General features: G+C 44.5%; 1 protein-coding gene across 34 annotated transcripts in view; it reads right to left on the reverse strand.

The window, feature by feature from the left end:
• WNK3 (WNK lysine deficient protein kinase 3) overlaps positions 1-25,944 on the reverse strand; it is a 90,208-nt gene that overhangs the window by 35,957 nt on the left and 28,307 nt on the right. For 5 of the 34 annotated variants that reach the window (XM_053371409.1, XM_053371407.1, XM_053371408.1 and 2 more), the window contains 10 exons: positions 22,728-22,900; positions 20,494-20,714; positions 17,583-17,740; positions 15,780-15,868; positions 14,566-14,785; positions 11,955-12,243; positions 9,524-9,717; positions 8,134-8,286; positions 5,415-5,930; positions 2,946-5,375 (listed from right to left, as the gene is read on the reverse strand). In XM_053371409.1, coding sequence (XP_053227384.1) covers positions 2,946-5,375; positions 5,415-5,930; positions 8,134-8,286; positions 9,524-9,717; positions 11,955-12,243; positions 14,566-14,785; positions 15,780-15,868; positions 17,583-17,740; positions 20,494-20,714; positions 22,728-22,900 — 4,443 coding nt within the window. The other 29 variants (XM_053371427.1, XM_053371440.1, XM_053371434.1 and 26 more) reach the window with 29 other exon arrangements.

Raw genomic sequence — 25,944 nt, forward strand, 5'->3', positions numbered from 1 at the left:
TATTCCAAGCTTTGCATTTGCTTTGAAAATATTTCCCATCCATGGTTAGGAAAATATTTACAGTCTCGGAAATGTATGCTTGCTATTTGCAATCCCAGGAGAAAAAGTGAAAATAAAAGTCATTAAAGTGGAAAGCTGAGGCAAGTTACTCTACAGTTAAAGACATACAATCTCTAAAGATCATTAGAATGACCACCTCTTGCATGCATAGCGGAAAGGATAAAACATTCTAAGGAGGTTAAACCTAGTTTATCCACAACATTTTTCCTTTTTGTGGAATAGACACAGCATTGTGCTAGATCACTAGATTACAGTCTATAATCCAGTACACAGTTTGAAGGTGTCACAAATAGCTACAAATGACATTGGTGGCATGATTAGATTAGGGGAATGGAGAAACCTTTATCCACAGACACAACTGCAACAAGGAAAGTGCTGAGAACACAAAATAGGCAATAGGGGATGCTCAGATAGTTTCTCCTCAGAAATGAGAAATCAGGTTGTCTAGAACTGAAACTGTGTGCTAATTGTAAGAGCTGTCTTGTCAAGGTAGGCAAAATGAGCAAGAAAAGGTCTCAGGAGATGATGAAGCTAAGGAACAAGGGGCTCAGGTAGCCAAAAGAACGGGGAAGAGTCTGCAGTGAACAGAGATAAAAGGTGCTCCCAGGTATGGATGATTTAGCAATCCCTCATCATTTTGGTTCTGCTTTCAGCTGAAAGTTGAAGAGCAACTCAGCCTCCACACTTCTTGAAGGCAGTCCCTAACACTTTGTTCTGCAGCCAGGTTCTGAGTCCCTCTTTTCCCAACTCCAGTTACTGAGAGGGGGGTCATTGGGACCAGGAGGGAGGGAAGACTACCTCCTCCTTCACGGTACTCCTTATCATGTCACCCCATTGCTGCAATGTAAGAAGGAGTGGGAGAAAGAGTGCAACACTTTTTGGAAAGAGAAAGGTCAGACTGCTAGAACTAATTCATAGAGAGGAGAAACAAACCAGAGAGAGAAAAAGTAGCTACAGCAATCTAGAAAAGGGGTGGAACAATCTATACAGGTCACTATAGGCCAGAATAACAGCACAGTAGTCCACCAATGAAAGGGAATGTACTGTACACAGCTACGAAAAGAGTTGAGAAAAAGTTGCATTTTCTAAACTCATAAAAAAGGAAGTGGAACAGGGAAAAGGTGAGAGGAACATGTTTTGTTGATGCCATTTTGAATGAGTAAGGGAGCAGTACATGTCCAGTGTGGAAGCAGTCACAGAAACCTAAAAGAACAGCAGATGGTAGAAGCAGAGGAAAAGAGACAGGGAATTAAGGAAGAAAGTGACCAACAAAAGGAGAGGACTATTGAAACAAGGCAGTCGAAGCTGTATTAAATGGGGCAGAAAGGGGTGGAGAAAAATGCTGGATGAACACTGCTGGTTGAAAGACAGTGTGGCTGGACAAAGCAGGGCCAGCTAAGATGAAGAAGGAAGAAAATCATAGAATCATAGAATTGGGACCATGAGGGTCATCTAGTCCAACCCCCTACAATGCAGGAATCTTTTGCCAAATGTGGGGCACAACCCCGAGATTAAGAGTCTCATGCTCTGCTGACTGAGCTACAAGGCAACCATCAGGTTGGCAGAGGTGTGACCATAGACAAAGAAAGGAGGGACTAGGGTTGACCTCTTTTTCCTGACAGGGCTACTGGATTAGAACAATTTTTCCATTGTTTAAACCCAGTCTTGCATGTAGCACTCATGGAAGGCTATGCCTGCCAGTTGTCAAAAACACCACTTGTGAAGCAGATTAGAAGCACACAAATCTGATTAGCAAGAAATTAAACACAAAACAGGAAACACTTTTGGTTAACTCTGCACCCTCTCGAAAGAACAAGAGTTTCTGGTTGAGTCTTGTTTGCGCAGAAGAAAATGTCACCACCATCCCATGCTAAACAAACCCAAGCTGTGGGGACTGTGTAGGGGAGAGAAAGCTTTTTCTGCCGGAGAGCTGCATTTCCTCCTGGGCTGCCTTCCAGGGCCTGTGTGCCAGAAGCAGGATGGGCAAAGTGGGCAGAGCAACAGATGCAACTCTTGCCTTGGTACACAGGAGGCTACACTCTGGGTTTCAACCCACACCTCTCCACTCTTCATTCAGGAAGCAAGGGGCACATCTGTCAGGGCTGGAGTCAGGCATAGGGCAGCAACAAAACAATAAATCAATGGAAACAAACCACAAGTCCGGCCTGTCGGTCTCGGCAACTCTTTCGAGCTCTTGCCCCAATGAAGCAGTTGTGAGGGCTGAAGATGCCTGCCTTCCCAGAGTCCACTGGGACTCCTCCTCTCCAGAGTCTTTCCCACTCAGTCTCAGGCGGCGTCTGCACACAACCCGGCTCTGCCCTGCCCTCTATTTCTCTGCATGTTCTAGGAGACCCACGGGGAGAGGAGCTGGTCGAACCAGAATGGAGAGACTCTCTGGCTTCTTCCGCAGCCAGCCCCTCTGCCTTCTGGCCCCATTCCTCCCCAGCCTGTTTCTGTCTCTACCTCTGGACTGCTCTCTGTCACAGTCTCTCCCTTCTCACTAAACCCTGTCACCTCTTCTGCTTCACCCTCTCTGGCCACCCACCACCAAGCCCCTGGCTCTGAGCCCTCTTCCCTTGGTGGGGGGCGTTCCTCGGCTGGTGCCTCCCACCATTCCTCTGCATCCAGCCAATCCATGATTGTACCACAGCCCAAAGGTGCTTTGCAGCCCCGCAAACACACTCAAGCAAGCCAGGCCAGTGTGGAGGTGCATGACCTGACGGCCAGATACAGAAGCATGGAACATCTCGTCCAGTTTGGCCCTAAAGTATGCAATCACCATTAAAAAGTCAAAATATTTAGCCACTTTGTTGTGACTCTCTTTTCTTTTGAAGGGGGTGGGAATCCTAGGAAACAAGATTTTTTTTAAAAAACGAATGATATACCTGTGAAATGTCTTGTCCTTGAACGTGTTCTTGGTGTGGCTGTGTCCCTGCACTAAGTGTTGCTTGCTGGTTCAGGGCTGCTGCTGCTGCTCCAGAACTCGTTGAAGGGAACTGCTTCTGGACCACTGGCTCTGCAGGCAACATGGACCCCTGGCACATTGGCAGCTGCTGCTGCTGCTGCTGCTGCTGCTGCTGTTGCACATATGCTGACTGTACTGAGGAAGCTGTAAATGGTTGGTTATTATCAGCTGGCTGAAATGCTGGAGGTTGCTGGAGGAGGCTAGGACCATGCAGGTGCCCGGGCAGTTCTGGCGGCTGTTGCCTTGCATGAGCTGGCTCTGACTGTTCTGGCATGGAAGACACAGTCTGTGGTGCGTTTGGGGCAGACTGTGGGACTGTGGCGTTGAGGGGCTGAGGAATAGCATGCTGGTTGAACTCTTGATAGGGAGCCTGTGGCTGCATTTGTGGGATAAAAGATGGCTGAGATGGGACGAAAGGGGCCTGCGATCCTGGCTGTTGGCCTTCTGCAAACTTGTGTCCCGCCTGAGGAGGCTGCAGCTGCTGGTGCCCTATGCCGGAATCCTGCTGGATCAGATATGTTGATGGCTCCGGCTGGAGCTGCTCAGAGGGATAAGCATGGGCCTCCGCTGGTTGCCCTAGGCAAACCTGCTGCTCCATGCAGCCAGCGCCACTATCCTGCACCGTATATAACGATTTCTCAGGAGAGCGCATGGCAAAACTCCGTTGATCTGCAACCTGTACTGCTAAGTGAGCCTGCTGGATCTCTGGAGGCGGAACTAGATATGGCGCTGGTTGGGTTACGAAAGCTGCCTGTCCTTGGTAAAAAGACTGCATTGGATATGTCGGTTGGTCCAAGGGCTGTCCTGGATACACTCCAGGGACTGCATAGACCAGTTGCTCTGCGCATGGAGGCTGATCGGAGCCTTGCATTGTGTAAGCGACACGCATCTGACATGGTGCTTGCTCTGGTGCCTGGAGCTGGTTGGTGGGCTGCACTTGAGGTGTCAGCTGCTCTGAAGCTGGGAGCTGGTGGGGGGGCTGCGTTTGATATATTAGCTGTTCTGGGGCTTGCAGGTGGTACTGGATGGGATAAGCCACCTGCTCTGGAGTTGAACCCGAGAACTCGGCCTGCTGCGGCTTTTCTACAACTGGTTGAGTAACGGCTGCCAACTGCTCCGTAGAGCTGCCCTGGAAAAGAAACTGCTCTTGTTTCTGCTGCTGTAGAGGCAGGTGGTATAACATCTGTTGCCTTACACAAGGATGTTGATCTGTGGATTGGTGCATCTGAATAGCTTGCTGCTCTTGCTGCACCAGGGAAGGCTGCGCCGAAGCATCGAGGGGCAGCGTGGGATACTGTGGGCACTGTGGAAGTTGAATCGGCTGTGGCATGGCAGAGACCTGATGTACTGGCACAACCTGCTGGGACTGCTGAATGGAACCAACCTGCTGGGGAATTTGTGGAGATTGCTGAATGGAACCCACTTGTGGGGGAATATGCTGAGACTGCTGCATTACTGCTGCCTGTTGAAGCTGTTGAATAGAGGCCATTTGCTGGGGCTGCTGCATGGATGGAACTTGCTGGGGCTGCTGCATGGGTGCCACCTGCTGGGGAACTTGCTGGGGCTGTTGCATAGCCACCAACTGCTGAGGAACGTGCTGGGACTGCATGGATGTTGCTTGCTGAGGAACATGCTGGGGCTGCTGCATGGACATCGCCTGCTGGGGAACTTGCTGGGTCTGCTGCATGGGTGCCACCTGCTGGGGAACTTGCTGGGGCTGCTGCATGGGTGCCACTTGCTGGGGCTGCTGCATGGACATCACCTGCTGGGGAACTTGCTGGGGCTGCTGCATGGATGCCACCTGCTGGGAAACTTGCTGGGGCTGCTGCATGGATACCACCTGCTGGGGAACTTGCTGCATTGTCACCTGCTGGGGAACTTGCTGGGTCTGCTGCATGGGTGCCACCTGTTGGGTCTGCTGCATGGGTGCCACCTGCTGGGGAACTTGCTGGGTCTGCTGCATGGATGCCACCTGCTGGGGAACTTGCTGGGTCTGCTGCATGGGTGCCACCTGCTGGGGAACTTGCTGGGGCTGCTGCATGGGTGCCACCTGCTGGGGAACTTGCTGGGGCTGCTGCATGGGTGCCACCTGCTGGGGAACTTGCTGGGGCTGCTGCATGGGTGCCACCTGTTGGGTCTGCTGCATGGGTGCCACCTGCTGGGGAACTTGCTGGGTCTGCTGCATGGGTGCCACCTGCTGGGGAACTTGCTGGGGCTGCTGCATAGGTGCCACCTGCTGGAGAACTTGCTGGGGCTGCTGCATGGATGCCACCTGCTGGGGAACTTGCTGGGTCTGCTGCATGGATCCCACCTGCTGGGGAACTTGCTGGGGCTGCTGCATGGGTGCCACCTGTTGGGTCTGCTGCATGGGTGCCACCTGCTGGGGAACCTGCTGCGTTGACACCATGTGTTGAGGAGCCTGCTGTGTAGGTGCCACCTGCTGAACAATTTGCTGGGGCTGCTGCATGGGTGCCACCTGCTGGGGTACTTGCTGGGGCATCTGCTGAACTGACACCTGCTGGGGAACTTGCTGGGGTTGTTGAATGGATGTAACTCCCTGTGGAACTGACGGCAGAGCTGAAGGGTTAGGAAGAGCCTGTGCTAAACTTGGCATATTGTTGACAAACTGAACTGAAGGCTGCCCCTGTAGCACAGGTGAATGACCAGCAGGCACAAAGCTGGCAGAAGCATGCTCCAGTTCCATTGATCCTGCAGCAGCTGGAGCCTGACTACCGATTCTAGCAGCAGAGGTCAACGGTATGTTAGCTGGCAGGTGTTGGTTCACCATCTGTGGTGCAGGGATAGTCTGAGGGGAAGTGGCTGTCAAGATCTGCTGGGGGACTCCCATGATGGATCCATCCAATGTCTGCCCTTCTGCACTGTAGGATACCTGTGCATCTGGAGGCTGGTGAGAAGAAGGTATTTTAAAAAGTGGTTAAACTGATCGTCCTTTCTCCAAATCTTACTATAAGGAACCTCACCATCACCACCAACAGATGAATCACTCTGAGAAGACTATAACAAAAAGAACTTGTAGAAGGAACATCAACATTCAAGGGATTTTGTATAAGTTAATAAACAGCCGGTTGTAAAATTCCATCACCTTGGCAACACACTTTCAGTGCTCCAAAATAACCACCTTATCTGTAAGCTATACGAAGGGTAGCAAAGAACCACTAACACTTCTTTGCAATTTCAAAAGTATTTCAGTAGCTGGACAGCCAGTATTTAACTTAGCTATGTTCCAACTAGAATGAAGGAGTGGGATGATGGATTGAATTCTTATGTTTAGGGTGCCTGAGGAAGAACTACCGGTATTTTTCATGATGGTTGGTCCATTCTATGAATACATTCTACAGGGAGCTGACTGCCACTGCTTCATTCTACAAGCATTTCCTAGCGTGCATTCAGTTCTGCTTAAAACAGAGCTCATAATTTATCATTCAAGCTTCAGCCTCCACTGCATCATATAAAAACTCCTACAACTCTGTCACGGGATCAGATATTCAGAGTAAAGCACACCTGCTCAGGCAGCTGCCTTAAGAAAAGAAAGACAGCATCAATTCCAGACACACCCAAAAATTACAAAGTGGTTTTTTCCACAAGATGGTAAAGTAAATGGTATAATTTATTTACAAAAGCGACCATTTTGGGGTTAATTGTGACTAATGTATCTCAAATGTGAGAACTCCTCAGAGGCAAGAGTCACTTCTTGTTGCTGGAATGTGGAGTTCTTCCATCCTCTCCCAAAGCAGAGCTTTTGTAAATAAAGTATAGCACCTTGTGAGGTCCACCATGACCCAACCAGAACAGCCCCACCTATCAAGCTGATTCCTCAGCCTTGTGCAAGAGCCTTTCTGCACAATTAATTTTTATACAACATGCGTTTCTCCACACAACTTGTTGCAGAGATATCGGTTTCCAAGCGTTCAGAGCTAAGCTACCTTTACCTACAAATGTATGAAAGCAATGGGTAGAGAAAGAGTTGAGCAATGTCTTTCTTCTGCCGCTTATCCCTCCTAAAGCAGTTAGTTCAGCATACCATTGCACACATTTGCATATAATGTATACTTTTGAGATAAAAGAACAATACTCTGTACATGAAAATGTTTGCACCACCACCACTGCTCCTGATGCTGACAGAACAGGGCCACAACCCAGGGGCAGAGCATCTCCTCTGCATACAGAAGAAGGTCCTCAGTTCAATCTCTGTCATCTCCAGGTAGAGCTAAGAGAGACACCCACCTGAAACTCTGGAGAGCTGCAGTGTACACTACTGAGATGGAGGGAACAATGATCTGACTCTGCATAAGGCAGCTTCCATATGTTCCTATGTTCTTGTTATTGTGACCACTGAATGGGGTATGGGTGCCGGAGTGCCATGGCACCTACTAGGTATCATTTTGTGATGCACTTAAGACCAAACCCCCTGTTAAACTGCAAGCAGGTGAAACATTAGATCAGTGTCTCCTCTTCCACTGCACAGTGTTCATAAGACAAGACAGTTTATGAACAGAAGCAGCGGGGTGGGGGATGTTTATCCCTTCCCTCGTCAAGCACTTTTCTTCTGCCAGTTTTTCAGACCAAGTTTATTTCAGAAAAATGACTGTGAAATCCCCTGGGGGGGGGAAAGCAGATTGAAGTAAAAGTTTCAGAAGAAAAGTGACACTCTTTCTCCCCTGTCATTTCTTCATCGCAAATTGCCCCCTCTTGAGAATCCTTTGCAGTGAAGAAATGACCATCAGGCTTGTGTTACATACGGACATGTTGCAATGTGCAGTTTAACTTCAACTTGTGAAGCAAACTCCATCACCTGTTCAACATTTGATGTCATTTGGGGGGTTTTCCCCCCACCACAACCCAGAGGCTGCGCATTTGCCCCATGCAACTTCTCCATAGCGGCACATATCATCCGGACAGATTTCTTTTTCAACAACAAGAACGCCTGCTACGTTATCTCCCACTTTATGTGACTGCCTGCTCTCGTCATGGTGTGAAGTCCCTTGTAGGCGTATGGCTCAGAGCCCAAGATGCCCTTGTGAGATGCTATTTTAATGACGGTTTGAAAGGACCATCAGGTCAGTCGGACTATCCCTGGAAGCCCTTACCAGCCTCGGTGTGAACTGCTGAAGTGCAACAGGAGACGCCTGGGCTTGAGGAACCACAGGGGGGGCCAAGCTGTGGGTGGGTAGGGTTGAAGGCTGACTCTGGATTAGTGGTAAAGCGCTGGGGTGGGCCACATTTGCTGGCTGTTGTTGCACCTAACAAAAAGATAATTAAATGGACTGTTCATAGAAAAACTAATTGATTGCCTGTGCTTCAGCTCTCCTGGTCTCAGCTGCCCTGCCTGCATTCTCCGGCAACATATTCTCCTGGGGAAATGAGACATCATCCTGAGACATGTTACCCACAGCACAGATTGTGAACCTATAGCATCGGTGAGCCACACAAAACACTGTTGTAACATTACTTACTGCAGAATCCAACAGCTTAAGAGAATGTATGGAAGGGCCCCCATGCATCTCTTACACCTTTCACTACCATTCTTAGGAAAACATTCCTCCTCCAAGGCATCCCTTGGGATCCCTTCCAACTCTACAATTCTATGATTCTACGAAAAGGCAAACTCAATGGATGATAAAGGGTGCCTCTGGATACACATGGTGGAACAAGTTCAGGACTCCTCCCATTCTAGTAAAGGTAAAGGTAAAGGTACCCCTGCCCGTACGGGCCAGTCTTGACAGACTCTAGGGTTGTGCGCTCATCTCACTCTATAGGCCGGGAGCCAGCGCTGTCCGCAGACACTTCCGGGTCACGTGGCCAGCGTGACAAGCTGCATCTGGCGAGCCAGCACAGCACACGGAACGCCGTTTACCTTCCCACTGGTAAGCGGTCCCTATTTATCTATTTGCACCCGGGGGTGCTTTCGAACTGCTAGGTTGGCAGGCGCTGGGACCGAACGACGGGAGCGCACCCCGCCGCGGGGATTCGAACCGCCAACCATGCAATCGGCAAGTCCTAGGCGCTGAGGTTTTACCCACAGCGCCACCCGCGTCCCCCCTCTCATTCTAGGCTATCTTAATTCTACTACATGTATAGACTAGAGAAACCTAGGACCTTTAAATGGTTGACTTCTATATTTTTTAAAAAAGACAAAGGCCTGATCTACACACAGAGAGCAAAAGGAAGGTAGAATGATGGGAAATCACCATTTTGTTTAATGCCCCTCTATCTGAAAAATCCATACAAGTAAATGTTGTTTATATCCTTTTAACTTATATCCTACCATTAAGATCAGGAAGTTTTATCTGTCAGAGAATTCTGCATAGATCTCAATTCTGTGTATCCTGAATCAACAGAGGCCAACTGAATAAAAGATACTGCCTTAACTATCTTATTTTCTTCCTTCTCTAAGACTAGCACAGTCACGACAACATTTCCAGAAACTCGATACAAGTAGTTCTCTTACCATATTTAAGAAAATGATAGGTCACTTACCCCTGCCATCGACTGGTAATGTCCCACCAGCTGCTGGGAAGCGTAGATGTGTCCTTGAACACTGTTTTCAGCTTGTGAGAGATTGGGGGCCTGCTGGGGGCCCATAATCTGTTCCGAGGAGAAAGCCAGGCTATGTTGGCTGGAGGCATCCAAAAGTATAACTGAACCTGCTCCTCTCTCAGATAAACTGTCAGCTGCGTCAGTGTAAGAGGAGGGAAATAACAAAAGATAAGCTGTTTCAGAAGAATCCATAACAATTCCCATCCTTCTCCCTATCACTGCCTCATGAAGACAAACCACTTGGACTTAATGAACTGGCCCCACTGGTGGAACCCCACAAAACAATGTCTACTAGTGCAATGAAGCTTCCCCACTCTTCTCCTCCCTCCTTACCCCACCTCCCAAAATTGGGAACAGTGCATGGGGCTAGGAGAGGAGACATCTTTCTGTCTGGTAAGTTGAAAAGCTTGTGCTGATGGAACAACTGCTATAGTGCTACACTGAATTCAAGGGGCATAACAGGAGCTGTCTAAAAATGTCTCATCTACAAGGATCAAATATTTACTTGAGAAAAGAATGCAAGAAAATGCAAGCCTGCATTCTAGTTGAGGGCAAGGAAGGGTGATCCAATCTTTAAAAAAAATTAAAATCAACCCCATGCTTTTAAGCTGACATCAGTAAGTTTTCTACATGGAACACAGGAAGCTGCTTTAAATCAAGCAAGAACACTGGTCCACCTCATTCAGTTTGGTCTATGTTGTCTATACTTGCTAGCAGAAACTCTCCAGAGTTTCAGACAAGAATGAGAATTCAGGTCTATGTGGAGATGTCATGGCTTGAACCTGGCACATTATGCATGCAAACCAGGTACTCTGCCACTGAACTGTATGCTTCAGGTACATATGCCTCAAACCTTTTGGAATATTATCTCCTGCTTCTACTAGGAGCCAGTCTGGGGCAGTAGATAGAGTGCTGAGCTTAAACTAGGGTTCACAGACCTACAAAGCCCATGAGCTTCAGTGGTTTAGGCTCCCATAACCTAACCTACATCACAAGATGGTTGTGAAAACAAAAGAGGATAAAGCTACTTATCAGAACGTAATCCTATGCAGGCATAAACATGACAAACTTGCATTCCATGTAAATTCTGAAATCAGGCAACAAAGGCTTTTTCATTGAATTCTTCTCAGCTCGGCCAATGACACCAACCCATGACCATGCCTTGTTTTGGGAACTATATGCTCTTTGGCAAGGACTAACTCCTGACCTTTAAGCCAGCATCCTTATCAGAAATATTCAACACTTATGGAGCGGTTTGTGAAAGAACCAAGCAATATTATCACATGTTTATGCTAAACAAATGGTGACAAGGAAACAGAACACCAAATAAGGTCTGATTTGTAATGGAACATTACTCTGGGTTGGGAATAATCAAATGTCTTATTGTACAGTAACTGGAATTGTACTTAGTTTTGACCCTCTTGTTTTAATGTTATGCTTTAATTGTTGTAACCTGCCTGGGACCTTAAGGTAAAGGGTGGGTAAGCAACAACAACAACTACTACTACTACATTTGAAAAAAATATTTTTTTAAAAACCCTGCTGGATCAGGCCTATGGGAAGTTTGCAAGCAGGACCTGAGTTCAAGAGAACTCTCCCCACTTAGGATACCCAGCAAATGGTATTCATATTCTACACTTTTTTAATCAGTTGCTTCACTTGAGGCTCTGCCTGGCCAACAGTGCCATGGAGGTACGATCAACCTGCTGTTCTAATTTCACTACTCCAGAGTGGCACATCTATCAATTGAACAGGGAGCAACATCATGGGTAGCTGCTGACCTCAGATGTTCTTTTATTGGGCAAAGTGGCTGCAAGGAGGTGGCTCTATATTGTGTGAAGGGCTGCAGCGTAGAAGAGGAGGGAAAGGCTCAAAACGGCCACACAACTTGGCTACCCCCAAGCTGCCTTTCCCCTCTGAGAAAAAAAAATGGTGCAAGTCTTTGTATCAGTAAAGGAGAAAGAAACTGGGCTGAGCAGCAATTTTGAGTAGGCAAATGGTTGTGAGCGAAAGGGTTGGCCATTAGAAAACTCCCATCAGATCATCATGGCTGTGCTGGCTGAGGCTGATTGGAGGTTCAGCCCAAAACATCTAATGGGAGTTCTAGTCCAAAACATCTGGAGGGCATTATATTGGTAAAGACCTATGTACATGATATTAGCCAACAATTCAAACTGTGGGCAACTGCCACAGATACAAGTCACAGTTTACATGCTAATTGACCTACAATAAAGCAGAAAAGTGCCAGGAGTTCAATAAATGCCTTGTGGTGATGCATCTGGATGAACAAAATGACGATCTGATTTACTCTTTATAACCTTAGTTCAGGATAGCATTTTGGGAAGGCAGGCTGCCTTTGGTTGCTCATTACCAGCAATGGAGGAGCTGTGCTGCATTTGTTGAAGGATTTGTTGTCGGACATGTTGGTCCACCTCTGTTTCCTCGCACTCCGTCCTGCTCTGTTGGGAAGGAGTGGTGAATGATGAGCCCTGTGGCTGGAGTAATGGTAGCCCACTTGGCAGCTTGCTTTGAGAGTCTCTTCTCTCCTCCAGGTAGCCCACCTGCCTCCGCTCCCTTGTCTTCTTGATTAGGGAGACACGATCCCGGATGGACTTAGCCACAGCTTTAGAGTCACTTTCGTGGAAGAATCCTGACTTCACCTGGACATCAAAAAAGAACAGTTCTATTAAGTATCACTCTGCTCCTCTGAACTGGTATCCATCGGTGTTTAGAAATGCTTTTCTGTAATTTCACATTAACTCAGGGTTCCATTGCAACAGAATTTGCATTGACCACATACCAGATCAATCTTGGACCTATTGTATGGAGCGCCAAACAATACAGCAAGCAAGATACAGATCCACAAATTCAAGTGCTGCTACACTTTGGCTATGGGTTAAGGTCAAGTACATTGGCTGGATCAATACTAATTAGTACTTATGTGACTGTCTTCAACATTAATACACTGTGATGAAAATCCACCTTTCAAAACTCTCTTTCTTTCCCCCAATTAGATAGTTATTTGATCATACAATAGTTATTTTCAAATAGCCATTTATATAATTCAGGAGTGAAAAACCTTTTAAGCTTGAGGGTTGCATTCCCTTCTGAGTGACCTATCAATGATGGGTAGAGACAGAAGCAAAAGTGGACAAAGCAAAAGATCTGTCTCTTACCTTTGGATAGTACACTATGTTCTAGGCATGCAAAAGCCACACCTCTCCAGAAAACAAGAGACATCATTGCAGCTCAAGGGCACATTCCAACCAAGCAAGAACACTCAAGTAAGGTCCAAGGCCGTGCCAGTGAGGGGCATGGCCTAGGGGAATCTCAAGGGATGGAGAGAGAGGCCTAGTGGGCCACATTTGGCTCATGGGCCAGATATTCCCCACCTCTGATATTTATGTTACTTGATTAGAACAAGTTAATTAGAACAAGATAAATATAACCACAATAGTGTCCATCCTACTCCAGAAAAGGAATTATTATGAAAACAGTCACGTAACATGTGGCTCTTGCTAAATCCTTGAATTATCCATGACAGATTTCTACTGATGGGACGTACAGTTATATTTTCAAGTAGCGATCCAGTTTAAAAGACAAGGAATTCAAGCACAGGTGTTACATTAAAATGGAACAGTCGAAGGGGAGGTTCTTAGCTGCCAACTGTTAGCAAAGTCACTACCCAAACCTAGCCGAAAAGTAAAGGGAAAATAGACCCAAACAACAGCTTTAGAGCACAACATCACAAAGCCATTCATAAGACACAGAACAAAGCATCCTGAAACAACAATTTAGGAGACTTCATAGCTGGCTGGTGGTTGATGCTTAAGCAGGAGTCACTTGTGCGCACATACATATGAGCAGATGCACTGCTATGACTCCTTGCAGTATCATTAGCCATCAGCTGTTACTTGTCAGGTTGCTGTGTAGCCAAATGTTTTGTGAAAACAAAACCAAGGCAACAGTGAGGCAGAATGAAGAATCTGCAGTCTAAACAGATAACTTGGGCAAGGGAGAATAAATGAAACAAAACCGTAAGAGGAAAGGAGGGAGAAAGAGACTTGTTTACACTAATGCAAAAACTTCATCAGCTCTTGGCTGGTTTACGATTCACATACTGTAAATGAGTAAAAAACCACAGCTTCAAGAATCATGCTAGAGAAAATACTCTCCCATGGGCAAGAAGCTGACCAGTCCTTAGGTGACCTTATGCCTTGTACATAAAATGCACTACTACCTGCCCAAATGTCTCCCTGCACATAGAAAACTAAAATAAACTAGACTTGCAGCTCTAAGAAGGGTGAAGTGCACCATTAAGCTAAAGTTAAGTGGGAGTTCTGTGACTGGAACCCCACTTTTCCCCCCCACAGACTTTTTTTGTTTCTTGAAAAGCAGCTGGGTAGATGGGTGGAGAGAGAGTTTTGGATCAAGGCCATGGAATGGAGATGGGTTGTATACCCCTTTGCTCCTGTGTGATTTCTTTTTAAGAAATGGTGGGGAGTTCCAGGCACAGAACTCCCACTTAACTTTGTAGCTTGGCTCCATGGAGAAAGTTCTAGCCTAGCCTAGTTCTCAGGGAGATGTTCCTAAACATTTGCTTCTGTGTCATCCTCTGTAGGACTGGGTTGCAAAAATATTTCTCCATGTAAACCAAATCTTTGAACCGTGTGCAACAAAGAAGTCAAGATTTACCCCCACGGAAGACACTTGGTCCTATGCTGCCCATGGAAATAGTCTTGTTTTATGGTTTTAACCTTCTTATAAACTGCCCAGAGAGCATCAGTGACTGCGCAACATAAAAGCGTAGCAAAGAAATAAAGAATAAAAATGCAACACTCTCTAAAGGAAAGTGTAAAAGTGGGAACAAAAAAAGAATGGTGCAGTAAACCCTATGTTTGGAATTTAGCAAATAAGAAGCGGCTGGAGATGCCTGCCAACTCAGAAAGAAAAAAGGTAAGGGAAGCAATGGTAATACATACCATTTCACAAGCCACCTCCTCTGGGACATCTGTTTCCAGGTTGAAGCTGAACTCAAGGGCTTCATTATCTTTGTGCTTGCCTTTCAGCTTCTTGGGATCCTCTACCCAAAGTCTCAAAGCCAGGGAGGAATTCAGTCCATCATCATCCTCTGCCAGCTCCACTCTAAGTCCAGTGTCCTCAGCAAAGAAGGCATGATTCAAAAGGTCTTTGATGGATAGCCTGGCAACAAAACAATGGGCAATCACAGAGTGTCTTATGATACCCACACCCAGTGCTGGATTTACATATAAGCTAAACAAGCTATAGCTTAGGGTCCCACTCCCTTGGGAAATTTAAAGGGGGGGGGAATGGGATGTACATTTCCAAAACAAACAAAAAACAAAAAAACAACTTACATACAGCAACAGTGTTTTGTGTTGTGTATGGACCTATTAGGTCCATAAATTACCATATAGCATATATTCAACACAAAAAACAGTGACAATTTGTTGTTGGCAAAGGACAGCTGGACATATAAAGGGCCCCATCAGTAGCTTAGGGCCTCATCAAACCTAAATCTGGCCCTGCCCACACCAGTGGTATAACTGACAACTGGTGGGGTGCTTTCATCCCGTATTAAACTTCCCTGAGGGACTTCTGTGATAGGCATTACATTTATTTATCCAATAAGTTTATAACTCACCTATTCAGCACACACAAAACAAACAAAATTTAAAAACAAGAACAATTGCTTAAAAATTGACAAACCGCATTTAAAAACAACAAAATTGGACAGCCAGCATTTATGACACATCAAAAAAATACTAAACAAAAAGTTTTAAAGATCCAATTAAAGACAGATACAAGCTTCTCTGAGACAGAACTGCATCAACATCTTGCTATACGCACCATGTGGGCACTGTTTTACAGTTTAAGCACTTAGCAGTATTTCAGGGGAAATCAAGCAGATACCTTAATTTCCCTTCACTCAAGACCATGCTGTTGCAGGGAGGGGAGAGAAAGTGAAACAGTAAAAGCTTCCCAGTTTTCTTTGACTTCGAAAGGCATTATGCAGGTGCTTAAAAGCACTATGCAAAGCTGGAATGCTTTGCTTAATCAGGTTTTTTGTTGCCTGTACCAACAACTCCCTAGTTAAACTCACAATGACCACCCCTTAAATTTAGGGTGCACAACTTGGGAGTGAGGAAGAGCACAATAAAATAGACCTGCTCACCTTTCAGATTTGTTTTGTCTAATGCAGCCTTCAATGATCTCTTTCACTTCTGGATCAATAACCTTGTTAAAACTGGCAGGTTTAATTCCCTAGGAGAGAAGTGATGAATAGAAGTGATGTTAATAGATAATACCCAGCAGGAGTTCTCTCCATTGCTGCTACACATAATTATGGAAAATCCCCAACTGCTCTTCCAAGCAACCTAAGTTAGTACAGTAGATCTTAACCATATAAACCCTTATCCTGAAGACATTCACTTGGAAATAAGTCACAGTGAATACCACCCAACTGACTTGCAAACTGCAGCCATTATTCCTTTTCTTAAAATCCCAGCTTTTGCTTCTAAACAAAATCAAGCTGGATATCCAGGCTTTATGTAATATGCATTGTGAAAGGGGTCAAAAATCATTCTAATTCATTTGACTAATCTCTTCTTACCCTTATCTGGCCATTCACAGCCAGAAATAAGAACATTTCTCTCCTGTGCATGAAACTTAACCTAATAAAGAATAAGCTACACCCCAATGTTGCTTTCTTTGAGGACACAGAACACACATGTCCTGCAAAATGTTTTTGTCACCAAGCTGAGAATCTTAGTCTTCTATACCTCTAAAGTGTCCTTCCAGGATGTATCCTCAACTTCTGGATATTATAATGTAATGTACAATCAAGGAAAGTATCAGTTTCATCAAGGATAAACATAAATATCATCAAAACTACCTGAGTACTCTGGCTAGTATGCTAAAATAATATTGTACTCTGAATGTACATATAAAAAACTACATTAGGCAATACCCAGAAGCAGCTCCCCTACCATGAGACAAAGTGAAGCAGCTGCTTCAAATGTTTGGTTTTTGGATGCCATTACAGGCAGCAGAGTGGGAAATGAGAGCTCAGGCCCACGGGGCACAATTCGCCAGGAAGAGCAGAGCACAGTAGCTCCTGTTCATGACAATGCAGTTTGCACAAGACAACTTCTCAATAAATTGCATCCATGTTAATTAGTAGAAAGAGAGTATCATTTGGATTTTCCTTCTGTCCCACCATTGTGTTTTGACCTAGTCCTGGCCAACCTTTATTGCCAAGTGGGAAAATACCATAATATGGTAAAGTGTGAAAACTGCAACTAATTTGAGGGAGCACCTTTGGCAATGACAGACAGAATCCTTGTGATTTTGCTATTAAATACTTCCACAAAATCCTTCTCTTCTGATCTGTTTTCTGACACACACACACACACACACACACACACACGATGCACCGACCTTCAGTGTAGCTAGTACATTACAGCTACAGAACAAGCCACACACATTAGCCAGAGAATAAATGCATGGAAGTTATTTTTGATGTCTGAATGAACACATCATTTGAGTTGCCAGTCTGACTATGAAGCTGAGAGGAAAAGATTATGCAGGGATTGACACTTATGCAGCTCAATATTGTTAACTGCCCTGTGATCCTCAGGTGAAGGGTGGTATAGAAATTAAATAAATAAATAAATAAATAGATAAAGTTTGGTTAAGGAACCATCCATTCAATTTTTGGCCTAAAATAAGCAAGCTTACCCTTGCGTATTGTGCCATCTGAACACCAAACAGTAGTTAAACTTCTTCTGCAGATGACACACCTGAAACTATCAGTCACTCCAGAAAGAACTCAGCAATGTCTAGATAAGTCCAGGCTAAGTTTAGCAGCTGCTTTGCAGGGCAACAGGACTAGCATTAGTTCTGAATAATTGGCTTAGTTGCCTTAAGCTCCCAATACACAAGTTTACCCTAACAAAGAAGTTACATTTACACCTACACTGGTGACTTTTCGGTAGATTTGAGCTGCGTTTTGGCATTCAGAATATGGGTATTCAGAGGTCGCCATCTCCAGCATACACATTCCAAAAGCATAGACATCAACAGACTCATCATAATGTTCTTCATACATCTCAGGAGCCATAAATTCAGGAGTTCCTGGAGAAAAAGTAAAAAGAAGCCAATGTTTTTCCACATTTTGGACTGCTGCAGTCCACCAACAAGCATTTTGCAAGTGCTGCTGCTTTCTATGCAGTAGCATCCTATATACTGTTATAGATTTGGTGGGGGGACCCCACTAACCCTAGAAATTAATAAATGGTAGGATTTTGATTAACAGGGATATGTATGAAAGTACAAGCTGCAGAACTGTGCCAGACAAGGAATCCCTGGGCTGGCTTATGCAAAGCACCCTGGCAAGCCTGGCAAAGAGCTAATCTGTTAACATGGCAAAATGGGTTGATGGGCTATCTGAGAGGGGTCCATTGGCCTGGGGAGATAGATGTTGCCAAGGTGGCGGGGTGTGTGTTTGAAGTGACAGGAAAAGGGAGTCTTTAGCAAGCTGTTCCGGGAAGAAGGAGGAAGAAAGATGGGGATCCATCTTGGGCAGGCTGGCTGAAGGCTGGCTGGGAGAGATGCCTTAGATTCCATGGCTGCACTGCTGTGGGGGACAAGCCCCTCCTGAAATGACCATGGTGTAAGATCTGGACTCCCTCCATGCAGACTGAAGCTGTAAATAGGTGGATATGTTTTAAAGCTACGACAGTCTCCACCGTGTCTCAATTCTCCAAAGGAACACAAACCCTACGTGAGTGCCTGGAATCTTATAGATTCTTGTTACTGCTCTGCAGAGAGAGGGAGAGGCACCCAACTTTTGTAACAATACAAAATAGTGAACGTAATCTCTGAATGTGGATCCTTAGATAGCCAAACTGCTGCATTTCATACAAAAGAGGGAGATACTAGCTATGGGGAAACAGCAAGTTTGGAAAACAATAAAAAAACCTAATAACAAAAATATATGAGGAGGTGAAATTAATTCAGTAACAGCCAAGTACACTGTACTCAGTTGACATAGAATGCTAACTGACCATTAGAAGGAGGGACCAAAAAATTGTAGGAGAAACATGGAACAGAACATCCCAAAAGACAATATGACTGCCTAGAAAAAAATGCTGCAGATCCCACCTGTCCACCCTAATTCTGCATATTCTGACTTCCTGAAAAACCCCAAGGAGAAGAAAATAAAAAGAAACAATCATACTTTTATTCTATCAGAACCTCTAGCATTTGAATTAGGCATTTGACGAGCAAGTATCAGAAACAGAACTCTTTCAGTCATGGCATCCTTACTTTGGAATGCCCTACATAGCAAGGCCCAGATGGCTCCATCTATGGTGATGGACCAAAGCTCAATGGTAGAGCATCTGGTTTGAATGCAGAAGGCCCTAGCTTCAATCCCTAGTATCTCCAGGAATGACTGGGAAAGATTTCTTTCTGAAATGCAGGAAAGTGACTGCCAGTCAGTGTAGACAACACTGAGCAAGATGGAACAATGGTCTGACTCAATATAAGGCAGCTTCCTATGTTCCTTCCTATGTTTCACAGTACGGACCTTTGGGGACTACGCAACTTGAATCATGGTTAAGGGCTCTGTTATTAATGTGCTTAGTCTTGTTATTTGTTTGGATTTATGTTTCACATGTGTTCAAACTTTTGTTAGCTGCCTTTGATTTGTGTGAACAAGCCAAGGGGCTTCAACCTAGCAAATGGCCCATGAATGAATTCATGCAGATAATAATAATAATAATAATAATAATAATAATAATAATAATAATAAATTTTATTTATATCCCACCCTCCCCAGCCGAAGCTGGGCTCAGGGCGGCTAACAACAATAAAACAGTACAAAAGTACAGCACAAACAACACTCTAAAATCATTCATTATAAAATTAATTAATTCAAGCCACTGGCAACCATTGGGCCAGAGCTCCGCGAAGATTGCTGAGGGAGGGAGTCAGGCTGTGCCCTGGCCAAAGGCCTGGTGGAACAGCTCTGTCTTGCAGGCCCTGCGGGAAAATGTCAAGTCCCGCAGGGCCCTGGTCTCTTGTGACAGAGTGTTCCACCAGATCGGAGCCACGGCCGAAAAAGCCCTGGCTCTAGTTGAGGCCAGCCTAACTTCTCTGTGGCCTGGGACCTTCAAGATGTTTTTATTTGAAGACTGTAAGTTTCTCTGTGGGGCATACCAGGAGAGGCGGTCCCGTAGGTACGAGGGTCCTAGGCCGTATAGGGCTTTAAAGGTTAAAACCAGCACCTTAAACCTGATCCTGTACTCCACCGGGAGCCAGTGCAGCTGGTATAGCACCGGGTGAATGTGATCTCGCAGCGAAGACCCCGTAAGGAGTCTCGCTGCAGCATTCTGCACCTGCTGGAGTTTCTGGGTCAGTCTCAAGGGCAGCCCCACATAGAGCGAGTTACAATAATCCAGTCTGGAGGTGACCGTCGCGTGGATCACAGTGGCTAGATCAGGGCGAGAGAGGTAAGGAGCCAACTGCTTAGCTTGGCGGAGTAACCATAATAAGGCAGCTCATGTATTAAGGGTCCACCCTTCAATCTCTAGATTTCAGTTATGAGGCAGCAGAATTTGGGTACTGAATTTAGGACCTAAAACCATTACACTGGAGTGTGTTAGAAATGTTTTTCATTCATGGTCAAAATCTTCCAGTGGATCAGAAACATTACACTGGAACCAGTCAAGAGGCAGACTTTAGGAAGCCTGATCTTGAACTCTTTATGCACTATAGCAGTAGCACTGCTTGGATACAATTGCAGATTCCAGTCTCTACTGAGGACAAAGAGAGACACACCACAAGTGGCTCTCCAGTGGAGTACACAAACACACTATATTCACCAATGACACTCTTAGCGAACGATGTGCGCATTAAGGTGGCCAGTCCCAGGTCGCCAATCTTCACTGAACCAGTGGGCCCCGTGATGAAGATGTTGTCACATTTCAAATCACGGTGGATGATAGGAGGGGTCCTTGTGTGCAGAAAATGCAGCCCTTTCAAGATCTGTCGGCACCAGCTCCTTAACACCTTTGGCTTCATGACTTTGAAACGCTTTAAGTACCTACGAGAGAGAACACCACACCGCAGATGTCAACCACACCATCAAGTTAATCCACTTGCATAGTGCTTTCAATCAAGTTTCTGTGGCGTTTTGTGGAATTTTACACTGACACTTCAGTGATTCTGAATAATATTCCAATAATATTAATAAATTTTTGTGATGTTTGGGTTCTGCAGGATATCACAACATGAGCAGGGGTTCCTTAAATGAAAAATCATCACTGGGTTACAATACCAAAAGATAAAGAGGGAGTCAGTATACTACAAGGAAATCTGTCTCAACTGTTTATAACAATCACATCTAATGTGCTATATGTGGGCCTTAGAATAATAGAATTGTAGAGTCAGAAGGGACCGCAAGGGTCATATAGTCCAACCTTCTGTAATGCACGAATCCTGTCAACAGCTGTCCCTGAATGGGCATGAACCACCAACAGCCAGACACTGACCTATGGCACCACTGTCTTGTGGAAATCTCAAGTGATCCATAATTTGACTGCCCAATTATTAATTTGGACATGCAGATGTTATTGTATTAATACGGTGCTTGCAAGCAGAAATCTGTGCTTACAAACAAAAACTGGAGTTTTTGGAGGACTATCTGTTCCCTCACATGTAAATCCACCTCTGCATTATCATCATCTGCAGGCCCTGCTTCCAGGACCCTCCCCTCACTTCTACCCCAGCTCAGAAGGAAGGTGGGTGGCTACTGGAGTCAGGACCTTTTCTGCTGTGGCACCTAGACTTTGGAATTCCCTGCCTAGCTATACGTAGTTGACAAGCACCCACTTTATGAAATTTTCAGTGCCAATTGAAAACGTCTCCCATGCCTTTGATATCTATTAAGCATGATTTAATTTCGTTTGTTCTCTAGCTATCAGCAGCATTCTTGGTTTTTGCTATCAGCAGCATTGTGCCTTTGATTGTTACATCCTGAGCCATTCAGTTCTCTTGGAGCTTAACAGAAGGCCTGTTGATTTATACATCTCATACAGTAACTTATTGATGAGCTATAGGCCTTTTCACAAGGGAGACCCACCATAAATTTGAAATTTCACACAGGTGATCTCACAAGTTCTCTTTTGGGGGGGGGATCTTATAAATTCAAGTAGTAGCATCAATGTAAAAATGAAGTTTATTTGACATTTTTAATTTATCTTAACAGCCTTAATTTTTGCTGAACAGTTTTCTACACCTGGGGGTGGGAAAGTAGTGGTAGAAATTAGAGAAGGACTAGACCAAAATTACAGAATAGGCTTCCGTCCCTCAGTCATACATTCCATCTTTCTTGTTACATTGTGTATTCCATAATATTCTTTTACACAGAATTTCTACATAGTCAGCAATGCTTTCTCAGCCCCAGTACAAAAATCCCAGCACATTTTTTTCTTTCCTGATTATAACCAACTCACATAATGTATATGATCTGCCAGCTTGAAATCAGTAAACCCTAAAAATCAGTTAATTGCAGCAATTTTGCAATTTAGTTGATCTTCGCTGCTGCCATGGAACACTGACTCAAGAGACTTCTCAGTACACTCTCTTATTTCTACCCCCATCCCACCGCAAAGAAAACTTAACCATCAGTGCTAACTACACTGGTTATAATTTCTATAGAACTTTAAAAGGCTTATTTGTATTCAGTTTTTGTTTCCTTTATTCCACCTATCATATAAGGGTTTACCCAAGGCCAACCAATTGTGGCTTTACAGGTCTGTGAATCTGATTGCCTCATATTCAAATTCAACACTGTTTAGTGCACCGTACTGACATGAAGCAGATTTCAACCATACAGATTTATCAGCAAACCACAATGCCGCAGATGGGTAGCAAGATATTTACATATATCCCATATATGCCACAATGCAGCTCTGGTGCCAAGTGTCTGAACTTTGATGTGGCTGGCCTACAATACAACCACATAATTGGGGAGTGGGTGAAAACAGTCCTAGCAGGTATGAATATACATTTTTTAAAAAAACACTATATCAAATTTGTGAAAGAAAAAACATACGTCTTCAGTGTTCCAGATGTCATCAGCTCAGTTACCAATACAATGCACTTCTTTCCTTTAACAGTTGATTCCCAGGAATCATAAAATCGGACAATGTTAGGATGTTGCAATCCCTTGAGCATCTCAGCTTCTTCTTTAAACCTCTGCTGCTCAGCTTTGGTCAGCTTCCTGTCCTAAAATGAAGAAAAGATGTACAAAGAATCACTACGTTATGTTGTGTAAGCATTATCATGCATCTAATTAAACTTATGTCAAAACAAATTTGTTAGTATATCGGGTTCCATAAGACTCTTTCTTGGTTTTGGTGTAGCTGTTATTCCTGGTCTAGGTTGGTCAAGTATGGGTCACACTGCTGTTTTATACACACAGTGAGAGAGACACCAAACATGAGTGATAATAATAATAATAATAATAATAATAATAATAATAATAATACATTTTATTTATACCCCGCCCTCCCCAGCCAAGGCCGGGCTCAGGGTGGCTAACAACCAATAATAAAAACAAGTTGAATTAATACAACTTAAAAACAAGATTAAAATACATTAAAACATTAAAAGCAATGGGTGATATCCAACAAAGCACTTCAACTAACAGAAGGTCTTCCCATTGTGAAACAGAAGGGAATCTCCTCCCCTCCCCTCTCCCCCTACACACATACACCTATGCCCTCCCCTTCCTCTGTTCTGGATCGTGTGAGGAAATCTAGAACAGGTTTAGGGAGTGCATGGGAAGAGGAGAGGAAGGGGGGACATAAAATGCACCACTAGAAGTCCTACAGTATTTCGTTGGATACTGCTCAATGAATGGTTATAGCCATAGTCAGCAAAAAGAATGAAAAGTGCTGCTTCTAGAAATTCTAGGCTTCTAGAAATTTGTTTCGTGGGGAGCAGTAAAGTAAGAAAAACATTAAAGAAAGTTTTCCCAGATGCCTTTGGTTTTTACACACTTGCAGATTATATATACTAAGCAGGACCCAACCGGCTCCCTGATAATACTAAAAAACTGAAGGCTATGACGCAGCTTGGAAGCTGATTTGAATGAACATGGCAGAAGACTCCCCGCAAGTCTGCGCGATTTCAGGTAAAAGCTCCTTCTTTGGTTTACTCAATAGTGGCAGTGATGGCAAAGAAACATTATTTCTCCAACACTGCTGCATCCTCACAGTGTCATCCAGTGGAGGTCCTTCTGGTGCCCTAAGGCCTTCTCCAGCTTGGCCAGGGATATGTGAAGAAATCCTCAGGAGGCTCATTCTGACACATTGTGGTGCCTGTCATCTGAGGCCCTTCTCTAGCTCCCCCCTCCAATTGTGGAGGGTAGCAACAAGAGAATGGGCCTTTTCTGTGATGGCTCCGATTATGGAATGCTCTCCCCAGAAAGAGTCCCCTGATGCCATCATTATATGTCTTTAGACACCAGAAGAAAGCATTTCTCTTTACCCAGGCCTATGGCTATTAAATGATCTATGGCCTGTAAAAGTGTAGGGAAAGAGGAGTGTTATTAATAATGATTGTTTTACAATTAGGCTGTCTGTATGCTTTTTACTATGTTTTTATTATGTTTTTATCGTTGATGTTTTGTAGTGCATTTCTGGTATTGTGCACCATCCTGGGATCTTTTGATAAAGGGAGGTATATAAATTATCATCATCACCACCACCACCACCACTTTGAGAATAGAAACCACTCACATTTGCCTTGACTTGGTCACCAGGGAAGGTAACCAGAGCACATGTAAGCTTGTTTCATTGGATGAATTTCAGCTGCTGGACAGAGTCCTTGGACATACAACCTATATACTTAACCCTTTGCTTTTCTTGGCTCATAATATCAAGCCAGGAAGAGATTGGACCAACACTTCCTTCAAAGAAGGGCTTCTCCAACCACCCTAAATGAAGAAGTTTTGCAACTCATCCTGAACAATTTCCCTCTAGACCTAGTTGCAAATATTCCCTTCCTATCCCAAGTGCTTGAGTGGTAGGTTGCTGTGCAATCAGTTTCCTGGATGAGACTATCTAGGTCTATTTCAGTCCTGCTTTGTTCTAACACAGAGGTTGCCGGTCATTTTGGTGGATGAACTATGGAGGGAGAGGGGAAGGGAGGCGTGACCTTATAGATTCTCCTATACCTCTCACCAGCTTTTTGCACCATTTATATTTTGCTACCAGATGAAGTCCTTTTTATTTTTAATTTTTAACACTTGTAATGTTTTTTCTGTTAAAATAGATATACTTTTAATGTAGCATTTTTTTATTAATTGTAAAAGGTGGAACACTTTTTTCAAAAGCAGGGCATACAACAAAGTGCATGTGTCCTCACATTCTGTCCAGTGCCTGCCAGATGTCAACTACTGACAGGAGGTAGAGGAAAGGCTCTCTGACAGAACCTTAGAGTGAGACTTTCCTTTAGATATCCTATAGCTGCAGCTAAGATGGTAGTTAGAAGAGGTCAGAGTAGGAAGGCACTCAATCCATCTCAACTCATCCTTTGAGGCACCATCCTAAAGCATGCACCAAGTGTAGAACCCCTACAGGGGAAGGAATGAGAATACCAGTCCTGAAACTAGAAAGCTCTAGTGGTTTTATAGGTAGAATGCTGGACTAGGACCTTAGAGATCAGGGTTCAAATCCCCACTTAGCTGTGCAATTCACTGGGTGACCTTGGGCCAGTCACTGTCTCTCAGCCTAACCGACTTCACAGGGTTTTGATGTAAAGATAAAATGGAGATGGGAAGAGCCACATATGCCACCTTAAATTCCTTGAAGGAAAGGTGGGATATAAATGTAACAAGAAGAAGAAGTGTGGGACCACAAAGAATGAAGTCATATTTCAAGTTGTAGTAGTTGCAAGGACTACTAATAATTTTCATCTTAATAGGAGTAATGGGTGTTAACATCTTCAATAACAGCATGAAATAAGATATGTGATTTAACAAACAAGTGATGCCACTCATCTGGAAGTCAAAATAAATGATTTTAATACTTGCTGAGTCCAGAACACTTTATATCAGTACCAGGCTTCTGATGATCTCTAACCTCCTTCAAGGACAAATGCAGCAAACTCAGCTCAACAGAACAAAACACTAACTCAACAGAGAATTCTGTGTTTAAGAGGAGGGTAAAAGTGTAAGATGTGCCTTGGGCTAGGTTTCAACCTACTTCTGCCTTTATGGTCTAAGTATTGAATCAAAATAAAACAGTTATGAATGCTGACCTAAG

This window comes from Podarcis raffonei, chromosome 17, assembly GCF_027172205.1.
Source record: "Podarcis raffonei isolate rPodRaf1 chromosome 17, rPodRaf1.pri, whole genome shotgun sequence".
NCBI lineage: Eukaryota > Metazoa > Chordata > Lepidosauria > Squamata > Lacertidae > Podarcis > Podarcis raffonei.